General features: G+C 42.6%; 2 protein-coding genes across 2 annotated transcripts in view; both read left to right on the forward strand.

The window, feature by feature from the left end:
- abca2 (ATP-binding cassette, sub-family A (ABC1), member 2) overlaps positions 1-6272 on the forward strand; it is an 87413-nt gene extending 81141 nt beyond the window's left edge. The window contains exons 45-48 of the mRNA XM_085178918.1: positions 1801-1903; positions 3837-3974; positions 4058-4267; positions 4978-6272. Of these exons, the coding sequence (XP_085035044.1) occupies positions 1801-1903; positions 3837-3974; positions 4058-4267; positions 4978-5013 (487 nt within the window). The 3' untranslated portion in view covers positions 5014-6272. The remainder of the gene's footprint in view (positions 1-1800; positions 1904-3836; positions 3975-4057; positions 4268-4977) is intronic.
- A 3331-nt stretch (positions 6273-9603) lies between these two features.
- Positions 9604-27003, forward strand: hmgcra (3-hydroxy-3-methylglutaryl-CoA reductase a). Its single transcript, XM_085180116.1, has 19 exons — positions 9604-9776; positions 9864-9975; positions 11606-11693; positions 11777-11861; positions 11943-12048; positions 15094-15200; positions 15286-15402; positions 15477-15637; positions 15883-16136; positions 16211-16371; positions 17518-17712; positions 18557-18715; positions 18847-19004; positions 20004-20109; positions 20562-20732; positions 21782-21922; positions 22000-22158; positions 24088-24242; positions 25336-27003. Exons 1-19 carry the CDS (start codon positions 9615-9617, stop codon positions 25385-25387), a joined length of 2649 nt encoding a protein of 882 aa, XP_085036242.1. The 5' UTR covers positions 9604-9614; the 3' UTR covers positions 25388-27003.
- Positions 27004-27343: the final 340 nt, after the last annotated feature.

The following is a 27343-nucleotide window of genomic DNA, read 5'->3' on the forward strand; positions in this document are numbered from 1 at the left end:
CAGTATCGACCCCGATACCCGATACCAGTATCGGTATCGGTGCATCCCTAATATGAAATCTACACTCAGTAGAGCAGGAAATGCCATTGTCTTTGAAACCAGCACTACCACAGGCACATGCCAGCTTTTACTCTAAAGAGTCATCTCTGTCTCCATGCAGCCCAGCAGCTAGCTCGGTGGTCTGTTAGACAAGTACATGAGGTGAGTTTGGCAGCTGGGGAGTATATGTCGAACCAGTATCCACAACAGCATTTCCAGTCTAATGTTTCACAGTTATGGAGACTTTCAACTGCCACAAGAGGGCAGTCATTTCCCCTGGGAACAGCTGATGTTGGACAGTAGAATGAGATGTAACGCTGGATGTGAGGGAGGAGTCAGGGATGAGATGAGGTGGAGGAAATCTGAGGTGAGACTCTGTTCTCCTGTGATCTCATCTTTTTCCAGCTGTTTTTACAACCTGACCATGCTCATCCACAGCTCTGACTTATCATACTGTGAGGTCATTAATATCAGGTTTCTACCTTTGGTATAATGAACAGTACATATAAGCTTTCCTCCTCATCCTGCACTCTTGCCCTGTCTCCACTAGTTCATCCTCACAGTGGAAAAACAGTCCTTAAAATCAGACGAGGTTTATGTGGCAGCTGCACCAGATCCTGCAGTCTGTTCTGTCAGGACATTGCATCATTTCTTTAGCTATCAGAGGATGCAAGGACAGAAAATCTTTACATTTGTCCACATTTAGAAGCAGCTCTGCTTCATCATCCATACTCCCATAGAAACTGAAGCATAATTGGGTATTTTCCAGGGGACTCCACAGGCAACCGCAAAAGACCACCCTTAACCTCATCATAGTCAAAGGAGCTTGCAAAGAAAAGCGTCTGGACTTCTTTAAGTTGCTTGAAGACGTTTCACCTTCATCCGAGAAGCTTCTTCAGTTCTAAGGTCAAATGGTGGAGAGTCCCAGATATAAACCTAGTGGGAGTTTCCCCCCACAGAGGGACAAAAGGACCCCCTGATGATCCTCTAATCGCCTGAGCCAAGGTGTGGAACTGGGTGTGGGTCCCAATCAGCCAGAGTTTCAGGTGAGCTCATTGTGAAACCTGGCCCCACCTCATCATGTGATTTCCTGAGGTCAGATGGTCCAGGGTGTGAGTGGGCGTTAAGGCGTCTGGGAGGGAACTCAAAACTGGATTATAGATGGCAGAGAGTTGGTGTCGTAAACCACCGCCTCTGTTCAAAGATGGTTGCTCACAGTGGACATAGATGCTTCTTTCACTCCTCTTTCAAACCATCTGTCCTAAAGGTGAAACGTCTTCAACTTAAAGAAGTCCAGACACTTTTCTTTGCAAGCTCCTTTGACTACGATGACCTGGATGACTGAGAACCTTCACAGACTCAGGTCTCGTAGTTGACTACAGATGTGCCAGCTGTCAAAGGGTGAGAGCCAGGGTGCACTCCAGACAGGTCGCCAGTCTGTCTGCCAGACCACCATTCACACCCATGAGCAATTTGGGATTCCCCATTAAGCTGTTCCCACTAACTGCATGTGTTTGGACTGTGGGAGGAAGCCAGAGGACCCAGAGAGAACCCAGCAAACACTGTGAGAACATGCAGAGTTCTTGCTGTGAGGCAACAGCGCTAATCACCACCACTAATTAGAAAACAGTTTACAGTCCTGGCTCGCTCAGTACTCATATAACTTATGTTGTGGCGCTTTTTTTAAAGAGTTGGAGAACTTTATGATGGTACCATTATGTCCTGACTTGGCACAGTCATGTTTCTCTTAACATGTTATAGGTTTGGAGATGGCTACATGATCACAGTGAGGACAAAGAGCAGCTCCAGCGTCAAAGAGGTGGTTCGATTTTTCAACAGAAACTTCCCCGAGGCTCTGCTGAAGGTACGTTACAGCGACTCTCCAGTGTCGTCATTTTACCCACAGAGCACCAAGCTGACAGACGTAGCACCAGACTAAACCTCACCAACAGTTCAGTTGTGTTTTCATGGTATAGTGTAAATTCACACCAACAGCTGCTTTATATTGTAGATCTAAAGAGAAAATAATACCACGGTTTAATACATATAATAAAGAGCAAATATTACCTGAATAGTGTGGTTATATACCAAAAGTGGTGGTAGATCTTTAGCATCGGCATAGAAACGATTCAAGAATGTAAAGTTTTGGTTTAATTAGAAGATCTGTGTTGTTTCATTAAGCTACTTTGCCTGTGCTATATCACTGTAATAAAATCTCTGCATATAAAGTCTGACGATGTGGACATTCAGTACTTACCTGTCCATTCAACACGTGCAAGGAGCCTCCTACAACTGGAACAGCTGTTGACTGTCCCTAACTTTAGGTTGTAGTGGGGTGCATCTTTGGCTGGCGGTAGCTCAGGATGTAGATGATCAGAAGGTTGGTGGTTCAGTCCCTGGCTGCCCCAGTCTGCATGCCTTCAGCAAGATACTAACCCTAAGTTGCTCGCCGATGCATCCATCCGAGTATGAATGTGTGTGAATGTTAGATAGTAAGCACTTAAAGCATAGAAGAAAGTTTTTGTGTGGATGTGGCATGTTGTATAGAGCACTGTCAGTACTCTGTACTCTTTATATAAGAATCAGTCCATGTACCATTCAGCTGAAACAGGGCAGGCATCCGGTCGTAGGCAGTTAAAGCTAGGCCAGTATCCTCAACACTAGGGCTGCCACGATTAGTCGACTATCAAAATCGTCGACGACTGATTTAATAGTCGACGCGTCGTTTGAAGCTTTGTAAGATCACAAAAGACACAGGAATAAGTAGTAGGATTTAAGAGTGTAATAACGGACTGAAACAGAAGATGGCAGCACTGCATGTACAAGGATGCCAGCTGCCGTTAAACCCCGAAGAAGAAGAAGCTGTGTCCCAGAATTCATAGCGCAGCCCAGCTCAGTTTCCAACAATGGCGGCAGCTAGTTAGTTTTAATATTACTCTTATTATTCTTTCTGGGTCACAAAATAAACGTTGAACATATTTTCAGGCGAGAATGTAGCTGTGTAAACCTCAAATATCTGCTCAGTTTATCAAGACACCACATATTTTCAAAAGCGCTCCGACGTTTTCGGAGACGTCTGTTAGCCACTAGCTCGATAGCTAGCCGGGGGCTAGGCTCACTAGAGCCGTGAGAACACCGGACTCCCGGCTAATCGTTTTCAAACCCACCGCCGTCTTTCACTACTCAGGTTAAACATGATATATAAGTCACTTAGATAACTTAAAAATGTTATTGTTTGGCTTTTTTCAGTATTTTATTTGTTCCTGAGTAAATTGGTTTGGCTGAGATTAAAGTTATAGTTTTTACACAGCTGAATAAACATCAAGCAGACAGCTGATTATCAGAAGTGTGAGATGCTCGAGAATTTACTCTGGTGTCCTGTTATATTTTAGATAGCAAGGAGTTTATTAAACTTCACCGAAACAATCTGCAAATTTCATTAAAATTTAATAAACTATCATCTTGTCTTTATTTTTAGTTAGCACATACCTTAAACACTTAAAGCTGTAAGCTAATGATAGTTGGTGCAATAAGCTATAGTTTTACGTCCAATGGATGATGATCTGATTAGTCGACTAATCGCAAAAATAATCGGTGACTAGTCGACTATCAAAATAATCGTCTGTGGCAGCCCTACTCAACACCAGCTTGAGTTAGCTACTAATTACTAACCTAATAGGTAATACCCACAGGATCAAGAGCTGGTCCATATCCCTATAATTGGAGTCACTGGCCACAGTTACAATACCACAGCTGAAAAATGTGGTAAACTGTAAACCGTGTTATGATATTTGTAGGAGCGTCACCACACCAAGGTGCAGTACCAGCTGAAGTCTGAGCGCATGTCCCTGGCTCAGGTCTTTAGTAAGATGGAGCAGGTGGTGGAGGTGCTGGGTATTGAGGACTACTCTGTCAGTCAGACTACTCTGGATAATGTGAGTGACTCAGTTTCATCCAAGACTTCAAAAAGGAATTTCTTAAATAAAAAATTAAGTACAGGATCTCTTCTTCCATCCAGGTGTTTGTTAACTTTGCCAAGAAACAAAGCGATAACCTTGAGCAGCAGGATGTGTCGCCGCTGGGCAGCGGAAAGTCCCCCCTGCAGCGCATCTTCAGCCTTCTAAAGGCTCGAACGGCCAACACAGAACTCAACGCTCTGATCAGCGAGGCGCCAGAGGAGCTGGAGAGCGATGATGATGAAGGTCTCATTAGCTTCGAAGAGGAACGGGTGAGCAGATCCTGCCTAGAGTTTTCTGTTTCTGTGTTCATTGAAGTTCAGAGGGAGGGGTACACAGGTGAAGGTGCAGCAGGCCCCACATCTGTGAAACAGTCTGGAAGTAACATGAGACAAACAGAGATATAGTGTGTGGAGGAGATATCACCCAGAACTTGGGCTAGCAAATACTTTAGTGTTACCACGAGATGTTGTAGCATCAGTGTAGCTTGCAGCAAGCAATGGAAACACTGATGCTACTGTAGAAGGACAGGTACTCCATGACCCTCATCACAAACCTCAGGAGACAACAGTGAAGAGTTAACACTGGAGTAGCTTTTCACCAGCAGACAGAGTCAACAAATGTGCTTCACCAGCATGGTTTCCTCTACACGTGTAAAAGCTAATGATTTAAATACATTCAGCCTGTTTTCAATGCAGCAATGGCCTCTAAAGGAGCGAACCATCTAACGCTGACAGTATTACATAAATGTAAGTGTTCACACAGGATCTCAGCCCATCTATCATCAGGTAACAGAGCAGGAGTGCACCCTAAACAGGTGGTTAGTCTGTCAGACTTCAGACGGTGGGCAGGTAGTTTGTGCAGACTCACACTGTTCTCAAACAAACTCTGGATTTTCTTATGCACGCTCCCTGACAAAGACATCCCCACTACGTGTTAGCACGTGTAGTGATTTTCTGGTGTATATTTGTGTGTTTGGCAGGTGCAGCTCTCTTTCAACACAGACACCCTCTGTTAAAATGAGCTACTTTAACATCAGAGAGCAGAGGGGAGGGCAGAGGGGGGACCCCTGATCCCACTGGTCTGAGCTATGCGTTCCTGAGAGTATGGCACCGCGACCCTGAGGAGGACCAAAACTCTCTGAACTCAGCACCTGAGCTTCAGTATTTCAGGCTTCAGATGGACTCTGCACTAGGACGGCAACATTATACTTTGAGTGTGTGAATTTGAACCCTTTATGAAATGTTAAAAAGTCTTTGATTCCACTGGTGTCTCTGAGCTGAGTGGAGTCACCCCCTAATCACAAAGGGTCCTTGTTACTCTGTAGACCTGCCTTGAGAGCATGCTGTGATGATGATAATACACCCTGTTTTTCTGTGCTAAGATTTATTTTGAAGGTCAAGGCAGCTACAAACTGCTGGGCTTTTTTTTTTTTTTTTGTGGGGGGGTGCACCCTGTAAGGGGGGGTGAGTGGACCTGTGGGGGAGCAGGAGGCCTTCTTTGATGTTACCAGGTGAATGTACACGGGTGTTGTCATGGTGATGCCTCCTCCTCTCGGTTTGTACACGTGGTCGCTTTCTTTTCTGTTTTACATATTAGTGTTTTTATTTATATTATTATTATTTTATGAATATTATTATACTTTCTTATGTTGTGCATTCTGGTGAGAAGATCCTCTGTAAACGGGGCACTGTGTATAATAAGAACAATAACTCACCTGCAGTGTAACAGCCTGAACCGTGGATTGAACTCCTGACAACAACTGCACTCCTATCACTGTGACACTAACAGGGACCTTCAGATCACACTTGCAGTAATGTGTGGGTACGCTCCATGTTTTATGATTTGCAGATGAATCAACACATTACAAAACTATGGCTCTCTCACTGACCGTGTGTTGATATGTTCTCGCTCATGTTTCGTGATAACTGAGTTGTCCTGTCATCAACAGCTCCTGTGTTGCTTCTTCTTTCACAGCGAGCTGCTGGTTTGGTTGTTACTCTGGTACTGGTGGGCTTTTTCCCTGTTGCAGATGTTATCATTAAAAAAGAGTAACTGTCATCCTTTCACGTCTGAGATTGTGAGCTTGACGGAGAAAAGCAAGTCTGTCATGGACTTTAACAACTGTATGTCACCTACAGCCACTGGAGTTTTCATTCATAGTTTAAAATAAATCTAAACTGTATGTTTTGGGATGTAAACATCAGATTCATATGTGAACCTTTAATAACGCCATTGCAGCGTGTGTCTGATTAAACGACTGTTTCTGAACTGTAACTTACACTGAACAGATGCTCGTCTTATGCTTTGTGTTTGTTGCAACACTGAGCTTCGTCTCACACATCTGCAGCTCTGCTGCTGTGAACCTCTCGCTCTGATAAAACGAGTCACGTGACCAATGGAGTCAAATATTCTTCTTCAAGACACGAGTCATCTTTTCTTGCACTTTTCTAAAGTCTTCACTCCTGGACTGTGTGAAAGCTACACCACGTTTGCATGTTCCTTGTCATGCATCCATATTTTGATGAAATATGATGTCATCAAACATCCTTTTAGTCGTTTGATGACATCATCATTCTAGTTCATCGAACGCGGTGCAGGCCAGTCGCATTTTTCTAGTTTTGGCCTTTTGCACATTATTGGACGTATTTATTCTTTTATTTAATTCACTTTTTCTTGTGCTGCCTGTAACGAAGCATCCTCCCAGATCTGGGATCTTTTTTTTGGTTGAACATTTAGAATATTGATATAAATATGATGAGCTGGGCTGCACTGGGAGAAGACAGCAGAGAGAGAAGAGATCAATATTTTTTATTAACTCTGTACTATGAAATGTAAATTTGCTATTATTGTTTTAATAGTGAGAATTAATTAGGCGATTACACGGACTGAGACGGAGGCTACCAAATCTGTTGGTGTCTGTCTCCCTCACTCTGTCCTTTACAGTGTCAGCGTTCAGCTGTGGTGCAGCTTTCACAGTCCAGCAGTGAATAATGCAATAAATGAATGGCAGCATTCAGTTATTCTCGTCACTGCTCTTTGTTTTTAGGTCTTTGCTTTTTTTAATGAAAAGCAACAAAAGTGGTAATCTGATTAGTAACTTGAAAAGAACTAATACGTTAAACATGACATCTTATAATATGTTTAAATAGCACAACAAAATGTGGGGTTCCTATTTTGGCCCTAAGTACGCTTTAATTATTTGTAATTCCAGCATATTACAGAAATTACAGTATAACTATATTTACCTACTAATACTAAGGTATTTACCTTCAAATAAGGGAATCGGGTCGTTTAACCTTATCTAACGTCCAGATGTTTTATTGCCTCCTTTAGTTCCTCCCTTTGTGTTCTGCGTTTGCGTCCTATTCCTGTCGCCTGCACAGCACATCATGACAGTGATCAGTAAAGCAGATAAAAGGTCTGCAGCTGGTTTGAGGTGGTGCTTGCATGTGGAAGATTTTACTGTGAACAGACAGCACGCAGTCAAGGGAGCAGGTGGAACAAGCCATCCGTAAACTGGCAAAACAGAAAATGCATCCAGGAAACTGCTGCAATATTAGAGAAGCAAACTGTACAGGTTGGTACATCCTGAGAAAGAAAGAAAGAAAGACGTTTGACTCAAGAGTTGGGAGTTCGTCTTGTAATCTGAAGGTTGCTGGTTCGAGCCCCGGCTCGGACAGTCTCGGTCGTTGTGTCCTTGGGCAAGACACTTCACCCGTTGCCTACTGGTGGTGGTCAGAGGGCCCGGTGGCGCCAGTGTCTGGCAGCCTCGCTTCTGTCAGTGCGCCCCAGGGTGGCTGTGGCTACAAGGTAGCTGCCATCACCAGTGTGTGAATGGGTGGATGTGTAAAGCACTTTGGGGTCCTTAGGGACTAGTAAAGCGTTATACAAATACAGACCATTTCCCATTTACTCTAGAAAAAGGATTGTTTTGTTTGGCACTGTGTAGTTAAAGCTCGTTTTCCGGTTAAGAAGTGTTTCATGTTCTTTGTTTTTCATTAAAGGTGAATAAAAACAGGCTCAGATATAATAATGAGAACTATCAATGTATCATTTTTATATTTCATATACAAAGACAATTGAATATGCACAAACCTAAGCAGTACTTACTCAGTAACTCCTTACAATTTGTGTCTCCTTTCCTGTTAAACACCTGGATGTTAGATAAGGTTAAATAACTCTATTCCCCACATTTTATGTTCTGTTGTGCTATTAAACATATACACAAGATTATATATATGAAATACATTACATTTAGAGCAATACAGTGCAGTGGTAGAAAATATGCATATATATATATGTATGTATATACTATATATATATATATATATATATATATATATATATATATATATATATATATATATATATATATACATATATATATATATATATATATATATATATACATATATATATATATATACACATATATATATATATGTATATATATATATACACATATATATATATATATATATATACATATATATATATATATATATATATATATATATATATGTATATATATATATATATATATACATGTTATTTAAAATGTATTTTATCATTATTTTTATTATTATATAGATATGTTGTTGTTTTTTTTATTAATTTAAAATAAATAAAAGGGGGGCTCTAAAGCCTAACAGCTAACTAACACGCCGTGATCTTTACATACAGCCTGGTGTGTGTGGCGAGATTAGTCGTTTTAGCTTTGGCCATGCCCTAGTACTACTGTCGCCTAGGAAACGGGGCGGGGCAACGACGCTAGCGAAGCGTCAGACGGACCTGATAGGTGGAAGTGCTGCATGACACCATAGCGTGCCATGGTTCCATCGGTGTGGTGACACTGGGAGGTGAAGCGCAGTGTAATCTGCAGCTTTGCGTCTCCTGCTCGGCGGCTGCGTTAATCAGACCTCCGCAATCATCTTCTTACCAAGTAAGTCCGTCACTCACACAACCACATTTTACCAGCAAAATAAAAACAACCTGCAGGTTTATGTGAGTAATTTACGGAAGCGTAGAGCTGCCACCCAGGCAAAAGAAAAATACAAGTGTATCACGTTTATTGTTCTAACAAGATACTTTTCCTGTTTGTACAACATACAACATAATATCACGTTATTACAATATACTTATTGTACGAACGTACAATTAACGAACGAACGCACGTACAATATATAATATATACAATATACATAATTATCACGTTCGTACAATATAAATATTATATTGTACGAACGTGATAATTATGTATATTGTAATAACGTGATATTATGTTGTATGTTGTACAAACAGGAAAAGTATCTTGTTAGAACAATAAACGTGATACACTTGTATTTTTCTTTTGCCTGGGTGGCAGCTCTACGCTTCCGTAGTAATTGACTTATTGAAATCGTATAAATAAAGTTTCTTATTTAGCACTTTAACATCGCTGTGGTGTAAAACCCTGTCAGTGATCATTTCTACGGGCTGTTATCTTAACGTATTGAGCGCTTTTGACCAGACGCTGTAGAAATCAAACCAATCCATCGTTTCAAACTGTCAGATTATCATCGCACATCCTCGGAAAGCTCTTCAGTTTACATGTGTTATGTTGTAGCCCGCTGCAGCATGCTGACCCGCGTGTTCCGTGCCCACGGCCTCGCGGTGGCCTCTCACCCCTGGGAGGTGATCGTGGGGACAGTCACCCTCACTGTCTGCATGATGTCCATGAACATGTTCACTGGGAATGACCAGATATGTGGCTGGAACTTTGACTGCCCCAAAACAGAGGTGAGCAAAGTGTCAATAATAACAAGTGGTGCCACACGTGTGTTTGTATTTTTAGTCTATTAATTCTATTGTTTTTTATTATTGCAGGAGATTCTGAGCAGTGACGTCATCATCCTCACCATTACACGTTGTATCGCCATCGTCTATATTTACTTTCAGTTCCAGAACCTAAGACAGCTGGGCTCCAAATATATTTTGGGTACATTATCAGCAATGTTCCCTCTAAGTGCGCACGTGCGTAAGTGCGCACGTGCGCAATTGCGCACTGCTGGCACGTCTCTGCGCACAGAAAATCTGCGTTGCGCACAAAAAAACCTCTAACCTGAATTGAAATTAACATTAAAATTTCAACATTAAAAATTAATTAAAAAAAATTAAAATTTCTGTTTTGCAGTGTTAGTCAGTGACTGGCTGCTCCCGTATGGGATCAGAACGATGCCACCTCATCCCAAAGTCCAGCCAATGATGCGATTCACATTCGTATATACGCAGCTAATCAACGTGGTTGACAGGCTATGACAGCGTCCTTATGTGCGACACCGGAGTTTTAGCAAAGCGGCTGATGTGGAGTGAAGCCACGTTAATGACAACGTGAACAACCATTGGAGATGTGAGCAGGACAGACGAACAACTGACGGACAAAGTGTGGACTTTATACCAGTTTTTAAATTGTGTTGATCGACCACGTAAAACCAGAGTTATGATAAAATATCTGCAATGTTTGTTTTTCTTCCTGAATACTGTCGTTGTTTATATTTACTGAAACGGTACAAACGACGTTTTATAAGGAAAACGCTCGAAAGCGTGTGAACAAAAACAAACTCCACCCCCTGTCCCTTTCCTATTGGTCGAAAAAAGTACCATGTTGACCAATCAAAAAATGATATGGCAACATGGCATTTAGTTGTTTAGGGAAGGGAAAGTTTTAGGAGTGACGACGTGTTTGAGATGTGAGAGATTTGCAACGTTTAGCACAAATCTTGTGTAGTTAGTGTGTAGTTAGTGTGTAGTGTAGTCAATAGTGTTGTTGTGTGTCAGAACAATGAGGCGACTGCTGAGTGTTACAGGTGTTACAGCAGTGACACATCTGCTGCTGTCAGGCCTGCAGGTATCAGGCTGTTGTTCTCCTTCATCTCATAGTGGACACAAATTATTTTTTGGCACAAATAATTTGTGTGACATCAGATTTGATGCAGAACAGCTGATTGTTCTGTAAATAGTTTGAAATGTTTATTTTAAAAACGTCTTGGCTGCATTTTTAGATAAACAGCTGCAAAAAACTTTGTTGTTTGCATAACTCAGTTACTTTTTGAAGAAGTAACTATAAAATTAATTACCCAACATTGGTCATTATTTACTGTATTTTGCAGACAGAGTTACAGACTCTCTCCCAGACCACAGACTCATAATACAAGTCAGAGCAAAAACAAATAAAAATAAAGTTGTGTTTTCAAAATTGGAGTTCAAGTTATTTTTCCTTCCAATAGTGTTAACATGCTACACGGGTCATGAACAAGGTTTTTTACATTTTTATTGTAAGTGGGCTAAAGCAGTTAATTAAAAGTAGTCTAACATAAATGTAAATGCTGTAATTTGATTACTTTAATAAACATGTAACTTGGATGATTCGATGCTGGCGTGACCACAGTGCACACGTCTGCTGTCGCTCACAGTGGTCCAAGAGGACGCTCAGGGAGTTTGTGTGTTCAGACACGTGAAACATTAGAGGGAACATTAGAGGGAACATTGGTCATCAGTGCTCATGTGTTTGTAGGACATGTCAGTGATGTTTCTTCCTTTTGACCTGACTCCGTCTGCGTTTCCTGTAGGCATTGCTGGCCTTTTCACCATCTTCTCCAGCTTTGTATTCAGCACAGTTGTCATTCACTTCCTTGATAAGGAGCTCACTGGCCTCAAGTAAGGACACACTCGATAAAAAGGTCCTTTTTTCAGGAGCTCTTTCAGAAACTTGCGATAAAGAGTTTGATCCTGTCTTTCAGTGAGGCTTTGCCCTTCTTTCTGCTTCTCATCGACCTCTCCAAAGCATGCGCGCTCGCCAAGTTTGCCTTAAGCTCTAGTTCTCAGGTACGCACTATTATATTTTGGGTTTTATTGCCACATCCTAACAGCAGCTGAGAAACTGAACTATCACTCATATGTTTTCAGGATGAAGTGAGGGATAACATTGCTCATGGGATGGCGGTACTTGGACCTGCCTTTACTTTGGATGCTCTGGTGGAATGCTTAGTGATCGGAGTGGGAACCATGTCAGGTATGTTGGGTGTTCGCATTAGGAGAGACTAGCTTGTGGGATCCTGAGCTTGTTTTCCACAGTTTCCATGAATGTCAGATACTGACACAAACATACTGTTTTACATGTAACCTGAAGCCACTTTTAAGCACTGTTTGAATCATCTGTTTTCACAGCTTGCTGGAAGCTGTTGTGTATTTATGTCTGGTCACTTTAGCACCAGTTGAGTTTCCCACATGTTTTTTTTTTCTTTCAAAGGTCTTTTTATTAGACAAAGGTTCCAATACAATGTATACAATAACACAAAATGCTTCAGAATATTCCAAAATTTCAATCTTGTTCCCACCCTAACCCTTAAAACAACAAATAATTGGCAGCCTGCTGCCCAAATAAACCAAAAAACAAACAGAAAAAAAACAAACAAAAGCAAAAAACAACAAACAGACTCATAAAAGAACAAAAAACAAGAGGGGGGGGGGGGGGGTTCCTTGGACTACTCAGTAACAGTAGTTGTGGGCCTTTCAAAGAAGTCCAGAAAGGGGGACCACAGTTTATAAAATTTATTTTTAGACCCACGAACTGTATATCTAATTTTTTCTAAATCCATACAAGACATTACATCTTTTAGCCATTGTGTGTGTGAGGGGGGAGAAGAGTCTTTCCACTTCAGCAGCATAGCTCGCCTGGCCAACAATAATGAAAAGTTTAATATTCTGAGTCTGGAGTTGGACAGATTCAGATTCTGGACCGCACCAAACGTAGCACAGAATGGCTCTGGTTCAATTTGATGCTGCAGGACTTCAGACATGGTATGGAAAACAGACTTCCAAAAGGTGGACGAAGAAGGGCAGGACCAGTACATATGAAACAATGTACCAGGAGCACCCCCACACCTTATACAGGCTGGGTCCACCCCTGGGTATATGTGTGCCAGTCTATCCCTGGACCAATGCCCCCAATGAACTATCTTAAATTGGATAAGTGTGTGTCGAGCACACATGATATTACGCCCCTTGAGGTTGGTTTACCATTAAAAAATCATCTACTGGATTGTGTGGAGGCATTTGGGGGAATTCTGCTGTCACAGTCTGGACGTAGTGTCTGGCCTGTAAGAACAGAAAAAACTGAGCTGCAGCTATGCCAAAGAGTTTTCCACATGTTTGACTATTAATCACAAGTTTTTTTCTATTTGTGAAATCATTTGGACATAACTACATTTGTAATCAGATCAAAGGTTGTGTCTGTCTGCACATTAGTGTCGACTGAAGTGACATCAGCCAGGTGTGGTTTCTTCCCCCACAGGTCACCGAGCTGCCCACTACACTGAATTTATTGCTGTTATAATAGTGGACAGACTTTAGAAACTGAGTGTTGTTGTAGAAAGTGAATAACGCCTTTCTGTTCTCATAATTATGATGATAATAATAATAATAATAATAATACATTTTATTTGAGGGCGCCTTTCAGAAACCCAAGGTCACCTTACAATTAATAAAAAAAAACAATTAAAAGGAACAGTAGTACTTAAAATACATAAAATAAGTTAAAATTACAAAACAGAGCGTGACAACAGATAAAATCAGCATTAAAGCGAATAAGCCAGTTTAAACAGATGTTTTGAGCTGTGTCTTAAATACGGAGAGGGTGTCAATATTTCTTAGTGCAGGAGGAAGAGAGTTGCAGAGCCGAGGAGCAGAGCGACTGAAAGCTCTGCTCCCCACAGTGATGAGGCGTGAGGACAGTAAGATGAATAGCAGATGATGATCTGAGAGGGCGGGAAACAGTGGTGATATGGAGCAGGTCACACAAATATGAAGGAGCAGATTTATGGATACATTTGAACGTGAGAAGTAAGATTTTAAAGTTTATCCTGGTTTCTACGGGCAACCAGTGAAGCTGCTGAAGAACTGTTGTAATATGAGCTCTTAACAGAGTAAAGTTATGAGCCGAGCTGCAGAGTTTTGGAGAAGTTGGAGTTTATGAAGGGACCTTTTAGGGAGACCAAATAGGAGGGAATTACAGTAATCAATACGGGACATAATAAGACTATGGACGAGGATGGCAGCAGCATGCGGAGAAAGGAAGGGACGGAGTCGGTTAATATTACGTAAGTGGAAGTATGCAGACCGGGTTATGTAATTAATGTGAGACTGGAATGAAAGAGTATTATCAAGTATGACACCCAAACTCTTACCCTGAGGGGAGGGAAGGGTGGGAGAACTTTCAATGTTAATGGAAAAACTGTGGGATTTGGTTAGGATAGATGGTGTACCAACAAGTAAAACTTCAGTTTTATTACTGTTGAGTTTGAGAAAATTGGAGGAGAACCAGGATCTAATCTCAATAAGACAGTCTGAGAGGGAGGTAGGTGGGAGGGATGAATTGGGTTTAGAAGAAAGGTAGAGCTGGGTGTCATCGGCATAACAGTGAAAGTTTATATTATATTTTTGGAATATATGACCAAGAGGAAGCAAATAAATAATGAATAAAAGAGGCCCCAATACTGAACCCTGGGGCACACCAGCAGAAACAGGATAGAGAGTTGAAGACTGGGATTTAAGTTGGATAAACTGAGTGCGGTCTGAGAGACAGGAGGTAAACCAGGCAAGGGGGGTGTGACTAATGCTAATGGAAGCTAACCGGTTCAAGAGAATATTGTGAGAAATGGTATCAAACGCCGCACTAAGATCAAGAAGGATGAGGATGGATAGGAGACCAGAATCAGCTGCCATCAGAAGGTCATTGGTAATTCTTAACAGAGCAGTTTCTGTGCTGTGATTGGGGCAGAAACCAGATTGAAATCGTTCATAGAGATTATGGTCATTGAGATGTAAATGAAGCTGGGCGGCAACAACTTTTTCAAGAATTTTTGAAATAAGGGGGAGATTTGATATAGGGCGAAGATGATCAAAGTTATTGGGGTCTGCACCAGGCTTTTTGATAATTGGGATAACAGAAGCCTTTTTCAGTGCTTCAGGAACAATTCCAGTGTTCAGGGAGGAACGAATAATATAGAGGTGTGACTTGTTGTCGAGCATTGTCGGATGTCTGTGTGGTGTCTTGCAGGTGTACGGCAGTTGGAAATCATGTGCTGCTTTGGATGCATGTCTGTCTTGGCCAACTACTTTGTGTTCATGACTTTCTTCCCAGCATGTGTGTCCCTGTTGCTGGAGGTAAGGGCACAGCTCTCCTGCATTTGTCTGACATGTTGATGTTTGTGTGGCTTTCTTTGATTGCTCCTGTTATTTGTTCGTTCAGCTGTCCCGCGAGAGTCAGGGGGGCCATCCTATCTGGCAGCTCAACGATTTGTCCAGAGCCATGGAGGAGGAGGACAACAAACCCAATCCTGTAACACAGAGGGTCAAAATGATCATGGTAAACGTCTAACGGGTTACTTAGTGTCTTTGTCTTTATTTGAAGACGTGTGTAATGTTTGTCTCCACCTTCAGTCTCTCGGCCTGGTCATGGTTCACGCTCACAGCCGCTGGATTGCTGAACCGTTGTCCATAAAGTCTGCGGTGGACATGCTCGGGGTCGGCATGGAGCTGGACCACTTCTCGCCCAGGAGAATTGAGCCGGATAAACCTCTTTGGCAGTTCTACCTCACGAGGTGACGCAATAGTTTAGGTTGTTTTAATTTAGCGTTGGCACAGTTGTGATAACTGCCCCATGGAGCGTTGCACATGTTGTTGAGCTGCTGAACGTTTGAGACATAAAGGGCAGAAACTCTGTGAAGAGATGGATGGTCAGGGTCACCTGTGAGGGCAAAGGCTGCTTTGTGTTTGTAATTGCAGAGTTTTCCTGTTGTCGTGCTTTTCTGAAGTGAAACATGTTCCTCTTCCTCTCACCTTACAGGATGATAACGATGGACATAGAGCAGATGATCTGTCTGCTCTTGGCCCTGCTGCTCGCTATCAAGTACATCTTCTTTGAACAGGCTGAGATGGAGTCCACGCTGTCACTGAAGAACCCCATCTCCCTCTCCACACACACCCTAAATCCTCCATCCCCATCCGAGCCCTGCTGCAGGGAGGATCTAGTTACGTCACGATGCCACGCCCCTGCTCACGCCATGGCTGTTGCAGGACCTGCCCATAAGGAGGAGAGAGGTGTGTCTACTGATAGCGGTAAAACAGACGCACTTGTTAGCGCTTTGTTGTCAAATTCAACCTTGTTATCCTAGATGAGGTTATCCGGCCGCTGTCTGCTGCCGACAACGATCATCCTCCAAGGAGCTTCTTTGTAACGAGGGAAGAAGAGTCCAAGTCTGAGAGCACGGAGAACACGCCCCCCCAAAAGCCCAGAGACCTGGACCACTGTGTGGCCATCCTCAACGACCCCAAGGTCAGCCGCTAGACGCAGATCGCTGAAGCGCGTCGTCGAAAGCTGAGAACTCGTCCCACAAACGTTTAGTCATTTTCTTTATTTTGAATCATGTGATATTAAATCTGCTGCCATCAGTTGTGACCTTTTAAAGAATGCTAATAGTTTCTCACACATATCTGCTCAGGAATCAGTTATACATGTGCTGGACTTCAGGGTCGTTATGTTGCTTTGAACGCACTCATGCTAACAGCAGCTCGTTTCAATCAGAGTAAAGAATCCAGTCAGTTAAACTCCTGACCTCATCAGTCGAGGGTGTCGGCCTCAGCGGCTGTGGTGTTAATGTGGAGAAGAGGGGAAAACAATGGCCCCCAAACAGGAAGTGCTTCCAGGTGGAGGCCATTGACATGTTTGTCCTTCCTCATCCTTTCTGACTCATGTCGTTTCCCTTTCAGTTGAAACGGTTTGGCTTTATCACGGGAAGACTGACAAGCCCACAAAAAGTTTCGATAATTTAGTAAGAGCAGCTAACTGCAGCTACAGATGGGACGGCCTTCACTTTAAAGCAGACCTGACCCCGCCTACCGCCACCTCGTTCAGTTGCAGTTTGATAAGTTAAACAGATCAGCTCTACTTAAAGAGACAATACCTGCAGTGATTGTAGAGCTGCAGTTTGCACACACTCGTCACGGTAACCTCAGACGCGTTGATGTCTTTGAACGGTTCTTTTTCCAACGTGGAAAGATTTTCAAAAACAAGAATTTGGTTCACAAGTTTGAATTTTCTGTCATTTTTGTGGTAAAAGTACAAATACGAGGTCAGAAGTATTCACACACACAGCAGCTGCTTTAAATAAACTCTGCCAATGATGCCAGAATCGGCCGACGTGCTGCTTACAAAGTAACATTAAGCCAAATTACCATGAAATTCAATGAATTAGTGAATGTTTGACCACAGCATGCATGCAGTCCACAGCATTTACTGCTGAGTTATGACTTATGATAATGTTTATTTGTTGTGGGGAAAATGACATGTTTATGAAGACATAATTATTTCTGTCTTTTAGTTATTTGATCTTACTGTATATTATTTATTATCATGTATTTAAAGTAAATCCAGCGACTGGTCTGCACAGACTATAACTGATCGTGAGTCTGGTTGTTGCAGCTGGGCCCTCGTTTCCTGAGTGATGCTGAGGTGATGCTCCTGGTCAGCTCTAAACACGTCCCCGCCTACAAACTGGAAGCCATCATGGAGACCGCAGAGCGAGGCGTGGCCATTAGAAGAAAAATGTTATCAACCAAGCTTCCCTGTTCCTCTGCGCTCTCCTCTTTACCGTACACAAACTATGACTACTCGAAGGTGAGACACAACCACGTTCTCCTCTGTTGTAGTCAAATTTCTGCCTGAACTGCTCCAAACTTACCTCAACATTTCAAGCAGAGGGCCTCACCACGGGGAAAGGAAAGGAGGAAGACTTCAGTAGTGTGTTGCACCTGTTACACATTCTTTGTTATAATCACCACACAACTGTAATGACTGTTCACACATCATAGCAAAGTCCTGTTAAGGAAGTAAAGTTTATTTTGATAAACAGGAAGTCACAAAGCGCTGGGTCAAACAAAGAAAACAGGCACCAAACAGATCAAACAAAAGGTCAAAGGTCATTTAAGGTTAAAACAACTCAACAGAAGCTTTATTAAAACAAACATTTGTAACTGCAACATCTGACCATGTGAGCCTAGTTATACTGATCATTTATAATTATCAATATAACTGTAACATTAATGAACACAGAGCAGTGGGAGGAAAGCTCAGGTGTGTTTACAGTCGCACAGGTGACAACATGATCACGTCATACAGGAGACGCACACGTACACAATAACTGTACACACTGAAGTATGAGAGGGGCGTCTCAGTGTGAGCTACTGTATATGTATTTAGCTGTGTGTCATATATTGGGACATTTATGAGCTGCTCTGTTGTATCTTTATTTATTTTAGTTCCTGTCCTGAAGCACCTGTGACCAAATGATTTCCTCTGAGATTAATAAAGTTTTCACATTCTCTCACCTTATTTACTGGGATGTCGTGGTCATTTCCAGTACAGTATTAATCTTCTAAGAAACTATTTTGGTAAAAACTTCGATTCTTAGATTCAAAATAAAATGTCAGTGAGTTATTTTGAACACAGTTTTGTTTTCCAGGTTGTCGGCACCTGCTGTGAGAACGTGATTGGCTATGTGCCCGTACCTGTGGGTGTGGCTGGACCACTACTTCTGGATGGGAAACAGTTCCAAGTTCCCATGGCAACTACAGAAGGCTGCTTGGTCGCCAGCACCAACCGCGGCTGTCGAGCAATTGCAGTGAGTGTTGCATGTGTTGTTACTGCTGCTCTGCATGTGCTGCAGGAGTTACAGCATGAACGCAGTAAAAACACTGTGAACCATGTGTTAATATTTACCATATATATGTGTGTGTGTGTGTGTGTGTGTAGCTGGGTGGGGGAGCCCGTAGTCGTATCTTGGCTGACAGCATGACTCGGGGCCCTGTAGTCAGATTACCCTCTGCCTGCCGTGCTGCTGAAGTCAAAGCCTGGCTGGAGAGCAGCGACGGTTTCCAGGCCATCAAAGCCGCCTTTGACAACACCAGCAGGTAAACTCTGTTTGTGTGTCTGCAGTGTCTGTTTGTGTGTCTGCAGTGTGTGTTTGTGTGTCTGCAGTAGGGCTGCCACAAACCATTATTTTGATAGTCGACTAGTCACCGATTATTTTTGCGATTAGTCGACTAATCAGATCATCATCCATTGGACGTAAAATTTGCAGATTGTTTCGGTGAAGTTTAATAAACTCCTTGCTATCTAAAATATAACAGGACACCAGAGTAAATTCTCAGCATCTCACACTTCTGATAATCAGCTGTCTGCTTGACGTTTATTCAGCTGTGTAAAAACTATAACTTTAATCTCAGCCAAACCGATTTACTCAGGAACAAATAAAATACTGAAAAAAAAAACCAAACAATAACATTTTTAAGTTATCTAAGTGACTTATATATCATGTTTAACCTGAGTAGTGAAAGACGGCGGTGGGTTTGAAAACATTTGCCGGGAGTCCGGTGTTCTCACGGCTCTAGTTAGCCTAGCCCCCCGGCTAGCTATCGAGCTAGTGGGTAACAGACGTCTCCGAAAACGTCGGAGCGCTTTTTGAAAATATGTGGTGTCTTGATAAACTGAGCAGATATTTGAGGTTTACACAGCTACATTCTCGCCTGAAAATATGTTAAACGTTTATTTTGTGACCCAGAAAGAATAATAAGAGTAATATTAAAACTAACTAGCTGCCGCCATTGTTGGAAACTGAGCTGGGCTGCGCTATGAATTCTGGGACACAGCTTCTTCTTCTTCGGGGTTTAACGGCAGCTGGCATGCAGTGCTGCCATCTTCTGTTTCAGTCCGTTATTACACTCTTAAATCCTACTACTTATTCCTGCGTCTTTTGTGATCTTACAAAGCTTCAAACGACGCGTCGACTATTAAATCAGTCGTAGACGATTTTGATAGTCGACGTAATCGTGGCAGCCCTAGTCTGCAGTCTCTGATTGTGTGTCTGCAGTGTGTATTGTTGCTGTGTGACGGAGGGTTGCTGTTTGCAGGTTTGCGAGGCTGCAGAAGCTGCTGGTGGGTCTGGCAGGGAGAAATCTTTATATCCGCTTCCATTCAAAGACTGGAGATGCGATGGGGATGAACATGATCTCTAAGGTAACTGTGGTCGTGTCTGCAGCTGTTTAATGTGGAGAAGCACACGTGTTGTTTTGTTAAAGTGATTTCTGCGACATCACCCGTTGCCTCCTGGTGGTGGTCAGAGGGCCCGGTGGCGCCAGTGTCCGGCAGCCTCGCCTCTGTCAGTGCACCCCAGGGTGGCTGTGGCTACAATGTAGCTGCCATCACCAGTGTGTGAATGTGTGGATGTAGTGTAAAGTGCTTTGGGGTCCTTAGGGACTGAGTAAAGCTCTATACAAATACAGACCATTTACCGTTTACTTACACCATCACCCAGCGCTCACTCATACTGGATTAACAAAGGTTCTTATTCAGCACGTCTGGAAACACAGTTTTAGATGGATCAGCGTTTATCTACATGAAACTGCGTCGCTGTGTCAGACGCATTTATGACGTAGCAACCATACGTGATGAATGTGATCTACCCGCAGGGCACAGAGGAGGCTCTGAGCTTACTGCAGCAGCACTTCCCAGAGCTGCAGGTGGTGGCTGTCAGTGGGAACTACTGCACAGACAAGAAGCCAGCCGCCATCAACTGGATCGAGGGCCGGGGAAAGTCTGCTGTCTGTGAAGCCACCATCCCTGCCAAGGTGGTCAGAGAGGTAAGAAACACTGTGTAACCTTTACTGGGACAAACTGTCTGCCAACAGAGTTTCAGCAGAAACCTGCAGCGAAGCAAACTTTCACTTTAAAGACTTGGAGAGTCGTAGAAGATGCACGTACTGACTTTAGAGAAGTATTAAATCTAAGCACAACCTTAAGAGTTGGGTTAAAACAGTCTGACAGAAAACAGGATTAAATTTGTCTCACAAAACTGAAGAAACAGGATCTAAGTTCAAAATTATTGATCATAACACTCAGAAGTCTGATGGACCTTTGTTGTCTCCTCACAGGATGACGTCACAGAGCACAACTGTGTGGTTTCACCCACCAGGTGCAGTTAGAGTTCTTTACCTGTGCTACCTGTGAGTCACTGGGTGTGTCCCATCTGGACACTCCAGTGTCCTACTGGGGACCTGCTGAGCTGAACCAGTTTGTTCACAGGAAAAAACTATTTGAATGTCCAGAAGAGTTTTGAGGAAAAATGACCTGATATTTAAACTATCTGCTGTTCTTAGACTTAAAGGATCCACAGGTTTGAGTCAAACATGTTGATCTGATCATTCAGTGCTTTTTTATTTTCTGCAGCACAAAACACTGAACTTCAGAATCACTTTATAACACAATACTGTAAGAGTGCACACAGCACTGTGTTACAAAGAATCACCACAGTACTGTGTGCACAGTGGTGTGAGAAGTGTTTGTATTTATGTTTGTCACACCCGAATGTTTCCGATCATTAAAGACAACATGCAGTTTGTAAATGAAGGTGTTTATGATTTAACCTACATGAAGCACATCTTTCTGGCAGAGACTCGTCTTTAATCGAAACACTCACATCTAAAATTCTATTTTCATTTGAAAAGATTTGAATTTTAAAAAGTATTTAAAGTCTTTCCTGTTGTCATTTAACGACTCTTTGAGAGCGTCTCCACCTGTCAGGTCTCTGATGTAGCTCATTGGAAGCAAACCGTGGCTGCACTTGTCATAAATCACTTTGACGGTTTGTAAAATGACGACAGCGTTCATGCTGCTGTCTCGCTCCCTTCAGGTTTTGAAAACAAGCACAGAGGCTCTGGTGGATGTGAACATCAACAAGAACCTGGTGGGTTCAGCCATGGCAGGAAGCATCGGAGGCTTTAATGCACATTCAGCCAACCTGGTCACAGCCATCTACATAGCATGTGGACAGGTAAATGACCTGTGAGGAAATGCTGTGCAGCAGAGTTATTCCCATGTGTGTTAATCTGTGTGTGTGTGTGCATACAGGACCCAGCTCAGTCAGTGGGCAGCAGTAACTGCATCACCCTCATGGAGCCGTCAGGCCCAGCAGGAGACGACCTGCACATCTGCTGCACCATGCCATCTATAGAGCTGGGCACTGTGGGAGGAGGAACCAACCTGCCTCCACAACAGGCCTGTCTGCAGGTACAAGCACATCAAGCATGTCAGGCAACCAAAGATCAACAGCTAACACTGGGCAGTCCTTTTCATTTTGAAGTGGTTACACAACTGTTAGATGTTTAGGATCATGTAATGTTGTTCAGTTAGAGGTGTCAGTAATGACAATGACGAGAAAGACTGATGGATGTGTGTGGTGCATGGTCTGAGTGCATGAAGGAGGGAAGCCTGCAGAGTGAGCACAAAGAGGTTGTAAAGACTGTCAGTCATGTGACTTGCTGCTGTGACAGTAGATCAGCGAGTCGTCCTGAGTCTCTGAGTCACGTGAAAAGAGTTTAGCAGGCTGCTAGCTAAAGTGACGGGAGAGAAACCCCTGCAATCAGTGACAAAGCAAACCCGTTTACAGTCAATCGTCTGCAGCAGAAAAAGTGAAAACAATGATGTTACACTGAAGCAGGCGTAGCTTCCTCAACTATCCTTTTAAAGCTCTTTTTAAAAGGTTTTTATTTCTGCTTCCCTCCCAGTTCATGTCTGTGTGTCTGGACGATTACAAATCAGTGACACGTGTCCCCGAGGACTTTTTATTAAACACACACAGTGAACATGCAACACATTTACTTTATGTAGATGTTAAATGTCCAGCAGTGTCCGTAAAAATAAAATATTTTGGATTTCAGCGTGGACCGTGTCGCCATGATGACTGTTTTTACTTTGCACAGTTGTGTTGTTGTACCTGTGCGTCTGCAGTGAGTCACAACTAGGGCTGCCACAAACTATTATTTTGATAGTCGACTAATCAGATCATCATCCATTGGACGTAAAACTACAGCTTATTGCACCAGCAGCATCTGCTCGTATATAACTATCATTAGCTTACAGCTTGAAGTGTTTAAGGTATGTGCTAACTAACAATAAAGACAAGATGGTAGTTTATTAAAGTTTAATGAAATTTGCAGATTGTTTCGGTGAAGTTTAATAAACTCCTTGCTATCTAAAATATAACAGGACACCGGAGTAAATTCTCGAGCATCTCACACTTCTGATAATCAGCTGTCTGCTTGATGTTTATTCAGCTGTGTAAAAACTATAACTTTAATCTCAGCCAAACCGATTTACTCAGGAACAAATAAAATACTTAAAAAGCCAAACAATAACATTTTAAGTTATCTAAGTGACTTATATATCATGTTTAACCTGAGGAGCGAAAGACGAGGTGGGTTTGAAAACGATTAGCCGGGAGTCCGGTGTTCTCACGGCGCTAGTGAGCCTAGCCCCCGGCTAGCTATCGAGCTAGTGGGTAACAGACGTCTCCGAAAACGTCGGAGCGCTTTTGAAAATATGTGGTGTCTTGATAAACTGAGCAGATGTTTGAGGTTTACACAGCTACATTCTCGCCTGAAAATATGTTCAACGTTTATTTTGTGACCCAGAAAGAATAATAAGAGTAATATTAAAACTAACTAGCTGCCGCCATTGTTGGAAACTGAGCTGGGCCGCGCTATGAATTCTGGGACGCTTCTTCTTCTTCTTCGGGGTTTAACGGCAGCTGGCATCCTTGTACATGCAGTGCTGCCATCTTCTGTTTCAGTCCGTTATTACACTCTTAAATCCTACTACTTATTCCTGCGTCTTTTGGGATCTTACAAAGCTTCAAACGACGCGTCGATTATTAAATCAGTCGTCGACGATTTTGATAGTTGACGTAATCGTGGCAGCCCTAGTCACAACTAAAAACTTGATTTGATTTTAGGACCAAGAGCAAGTGTGAGCAGAAATATATGGCGTGCTGGTGCACAGTGACACAAACATGTCACAGTCGTGTGGTTTTTAGATCCTTACAGATCTCTTAAATGACAAAGATTACAGTCAAAAATGGATTAGCAGCACTGTTTCATTCAAAGCTGCATCAGTGAAGGATTTGGTTGCCATATAACTTGTGCCTTCACGTGTGTGTAGATGCTGGGTGTGCAAGGAGCCAGTCAGGACTGTCCAGGTGAGAACGCCCGACAGCTGGCCAGGATCGTGTGTGCCACCGTACTCGCTGGAGAGCTCTCACTGATGGCTGCTCTGGCTGCTGGGCATCTGGTCAAGAGTCACATGACCCACAACAGGTAAGAGCCTGTAATCCAGTGTTGGAGTTACGTTATTATTAACGTAGTATTCAGATAGAAGCAGTAATCAACATATATTTTGTTATACTGCAAATCCAAAAAGTATCCACAGTACTTCACTTATTCCACATGGGAGGGTCTTGTCTAGGTATAGATATAGATATGTATAAACTTCCTGATGATATTTTATAAAGGCATATTAGTGTGACTAAAAAGAGAGCACACTTGGACGCTGCTAGCATAATGGACATGTTTTTGACGAGGCTCCCACACAAACACAAGGCAGAGGATGAAGCATCGCCGAATATGGTTCCATCAGTGGTGCCAGGGTAGGCGTCCCCGACAGAATTAGTTTCCCCTGCGCTGGGAGCACGCTGAGCTGTCCAATCACGGACTAACAGGATCCCACAGCTGTTTATGTTTTTGAACCCATTTTGCACAGAGAGGCATGTTTGAAAAATGTATTGACAGCAATGTTGAAGATTATTACACAGGAAGAAAAATACACGTAAAATAATGACACCATGAAGATGGTTTGCTTTTCTGTTATTTCAAAGACGTAGCAGTTTATTTTATTCCTACCTGTAATTTATTGCAAAATTTTATTTGTTTCATTGTTTACAAAATGTTTGTAAACAATGAAACAAACGGTTTGAAATAAACTGCAATGGAATTTAAAAACAAAATCTGTGTGTGTGGTTGGAGGATGTGTTTGTGCCGATGGGGGGTTCTTGTAGAACAAAGGGGGCCTTGCAAAAACAGTTTGGGAACCACCTTCTTAGACTAATTTGTATTTGTATGTATTTGTGTTTGTACAAACTCTTACCTAATGAGTCTTTATCTGCAGCCAGTCAAACAGCAGAGCTGCACTTCACTGATTTGTGTTATTGAGCTGTTCCTGATATTTGCAGGGCTGTCACAGTGTCACAGTGTCAAAATCAGAAGAATTCATTTAAATGATTGTGTTATACTTAAAATGTGAATGTCAATAATCATTATTTAATTCTACCACAAAGATCTAATGACTCTCTTTGGTCTTTGTTTTGGTGCAACGATGCCATGATGGCGCCTGCTCTGACTCTTCTGTTCACAGGTCGAAGGTGAACCTGCAGGAGACGGGAACGTGCACCAGGGAAGCATCGTGAACGAACAGCTGGGTCTGCTGGGAAAACTCTTACTGGAAACATGTGGCCAATCGGAAAGCAGCGAGTGATTCATCACTGACCTTAAAGACGATTCAAATCAAAGAGACTTTCTGCTGAGCAGTTTCTATTCTGACATTACAGGATGAATCAGTATGTTCACATGAACAATCAGTTCATGACTTCTTGTATTTCAGCAGAATGATGTAAACTTCACAGCCCTCTGGATTCAAATTAAAGTCCCTCCTACGTCCAGTCTTACAGCTGTGAATACAAATACCATCATACCTGTAACTGATGTGTGAGACATGCTGTTTATCACACTTTATGCTTCATAATTATTTCATTTCCTTGTCTAACAAGGACACGTTTCAGTTGTTAAACATTCAGTCTGCACTTCAGTCTTAGAGAACTACTGATTACATTTAGCTGGTTTTATAAAAACGTGTCCACATCCTGACACAAACACTACAATACTGCACAAAAGTAAAAGCACATTTGTGGTAATGCAACAGTAGCTGACTGCCTTTGACCATAACAGCACACGTGACAGCAACATTAGCATTGCTGCTGCAGACGTGTGGATCCAATCATCACACAGAAGCTCAACCACAGCTTTATGTGCTGGAAATGGCAAAGCAGCTGAGTTACAGGCTGACAGAAGGTCACGCACCACGAGGGAGCTCACAACAGGCAACGAAGGGAACAGCCCACAGCTGACACTAATCCAGATTAAAGGAAGCAGAATTACAGATTAAAGTTACAGAGGAGACTATCAAAATAAAACAGGGAAACAGCACAGAGACCCAGACTGGGACTCAGTGGACTCAGATGAAGTCAGGACCAAACCAGTACAGAGAACCAGAACAGCAACACCTGCCCAGCCCCAAAGACTCAGGACCGTGACGAACTCCATCACTCATGGTGCTGGTTGTGGAGGTCGGTCAGTTGGCCTGTTGTTTCTTCTTCTTTCAGCTGCTCTCTGTAGGGTCGCCCACAGAGGGTCATCACCCACTGCATGCCCTTCATCACTGCATCCACGAGCCTCCTCATTGGTCTGTTTCTTGTCCTCATTTCTGAGAGCTCCATTTTCTGGATCCCTCTCTTAATTAAGTGATTTAAGCAGATGAAAATCTGAAGATTGTGTATTCAGCCTGTACTCTGATACCCCTCAACAAAACCCAGTGATATCAATTGACTTTAGAAGTCACCTGATTAGATAATCCAGTTGGATGGAGCTAAACACATGGCAGAAAACCTGTTGGAGGCTGCAAAGGACTTGAGCTTGGGATGGATGCAGACAATGACCGTAAACATACTTTAGAGCTCCAACGTAATGGTTTATATCAAAGAATATCCACGTGACTGGGTCTAAATACCACCGAACATCTGTGGCAAGACTCGAAAACTGCTGTTCACAGACACATCCAATCTGACTGAGCTGTTCTACAACAAAGTAGGATTGACCCCATGGATCAAGATTACAAAGTATGATGTAATAGTAAAGTTTGTGGTCATAAGGTGACAAAATGTGTTCAGGGGGTGTGAAGTTAGAGGTACTAACCCTTACTGAAGGCCTTATAACATGACGTAGTGATAAAGGTTAAATACAACAATGAGTAAGACTGAGAGTGTTAAATCATGTACATCAGACACTAAAGTGTGAAGAGATCCTGCAGGTCCTGACAGCCGGGGACCACAGGACTACAGGACCCTGCAGGACTGATGCAGGGAGGAGGGATGGGATGCACCTGATGTCGAACCCTGGTTTATGATGGGAAAGTAATAAAAGGTTATGACAGCCATAGTTTTTATGAATATGATACAATTATGGCAACGCGGTGGTGTGGTGATCAGCACTGTTGCCTCACAGTAAGAAGGTCCTGAGTACTCTCTGTAGGAATAGGGCTTTCATTTTAAACGCACAGACAGTGCAGGCATATATAGAGCGGTGTTACA

Source organism: Neolamprologus multifasciatus, chromosome 12, assembly GCF_963576455.1.
Source record: "Neolamprologus multifasciatus chromosome 12, fNeoMul1.2, whole genome shotgun sequence".
In the NCBI taxonomy this organism is placed as follows: Eukaryota; Metazoa; Chordata; class Actinopteri; order Cichliformes; family Cichlidae; genus Neolamprologus; species Neolamprologus multifasciatus.

Bases quoted from the DNA above. Each gene is read 5' to 3' on its own strand.
- hmgcra (XM_085180116.1), top strand. From the start codon at position 9,615: ATGCTGACCCGCGTGTTCCGTGCCCACGGCCTCGCGGTGGCCTCTCAC. The intron at 19,005-20,003 runs GTAAACTCTGTT...TGCTGTTTGCAG, and splicing joins GCCTTTGACAACACCAGCAG to GTTTGCGAGGCTGCAGAAGC. The intron at 22,159-24,087 runs GTACAAGCACAT...ACGTGTGTGTAG, and splicing joins CACAACAGGCCTGTCTGCAG to ATGCTGGGTGTGCAAGGAGC.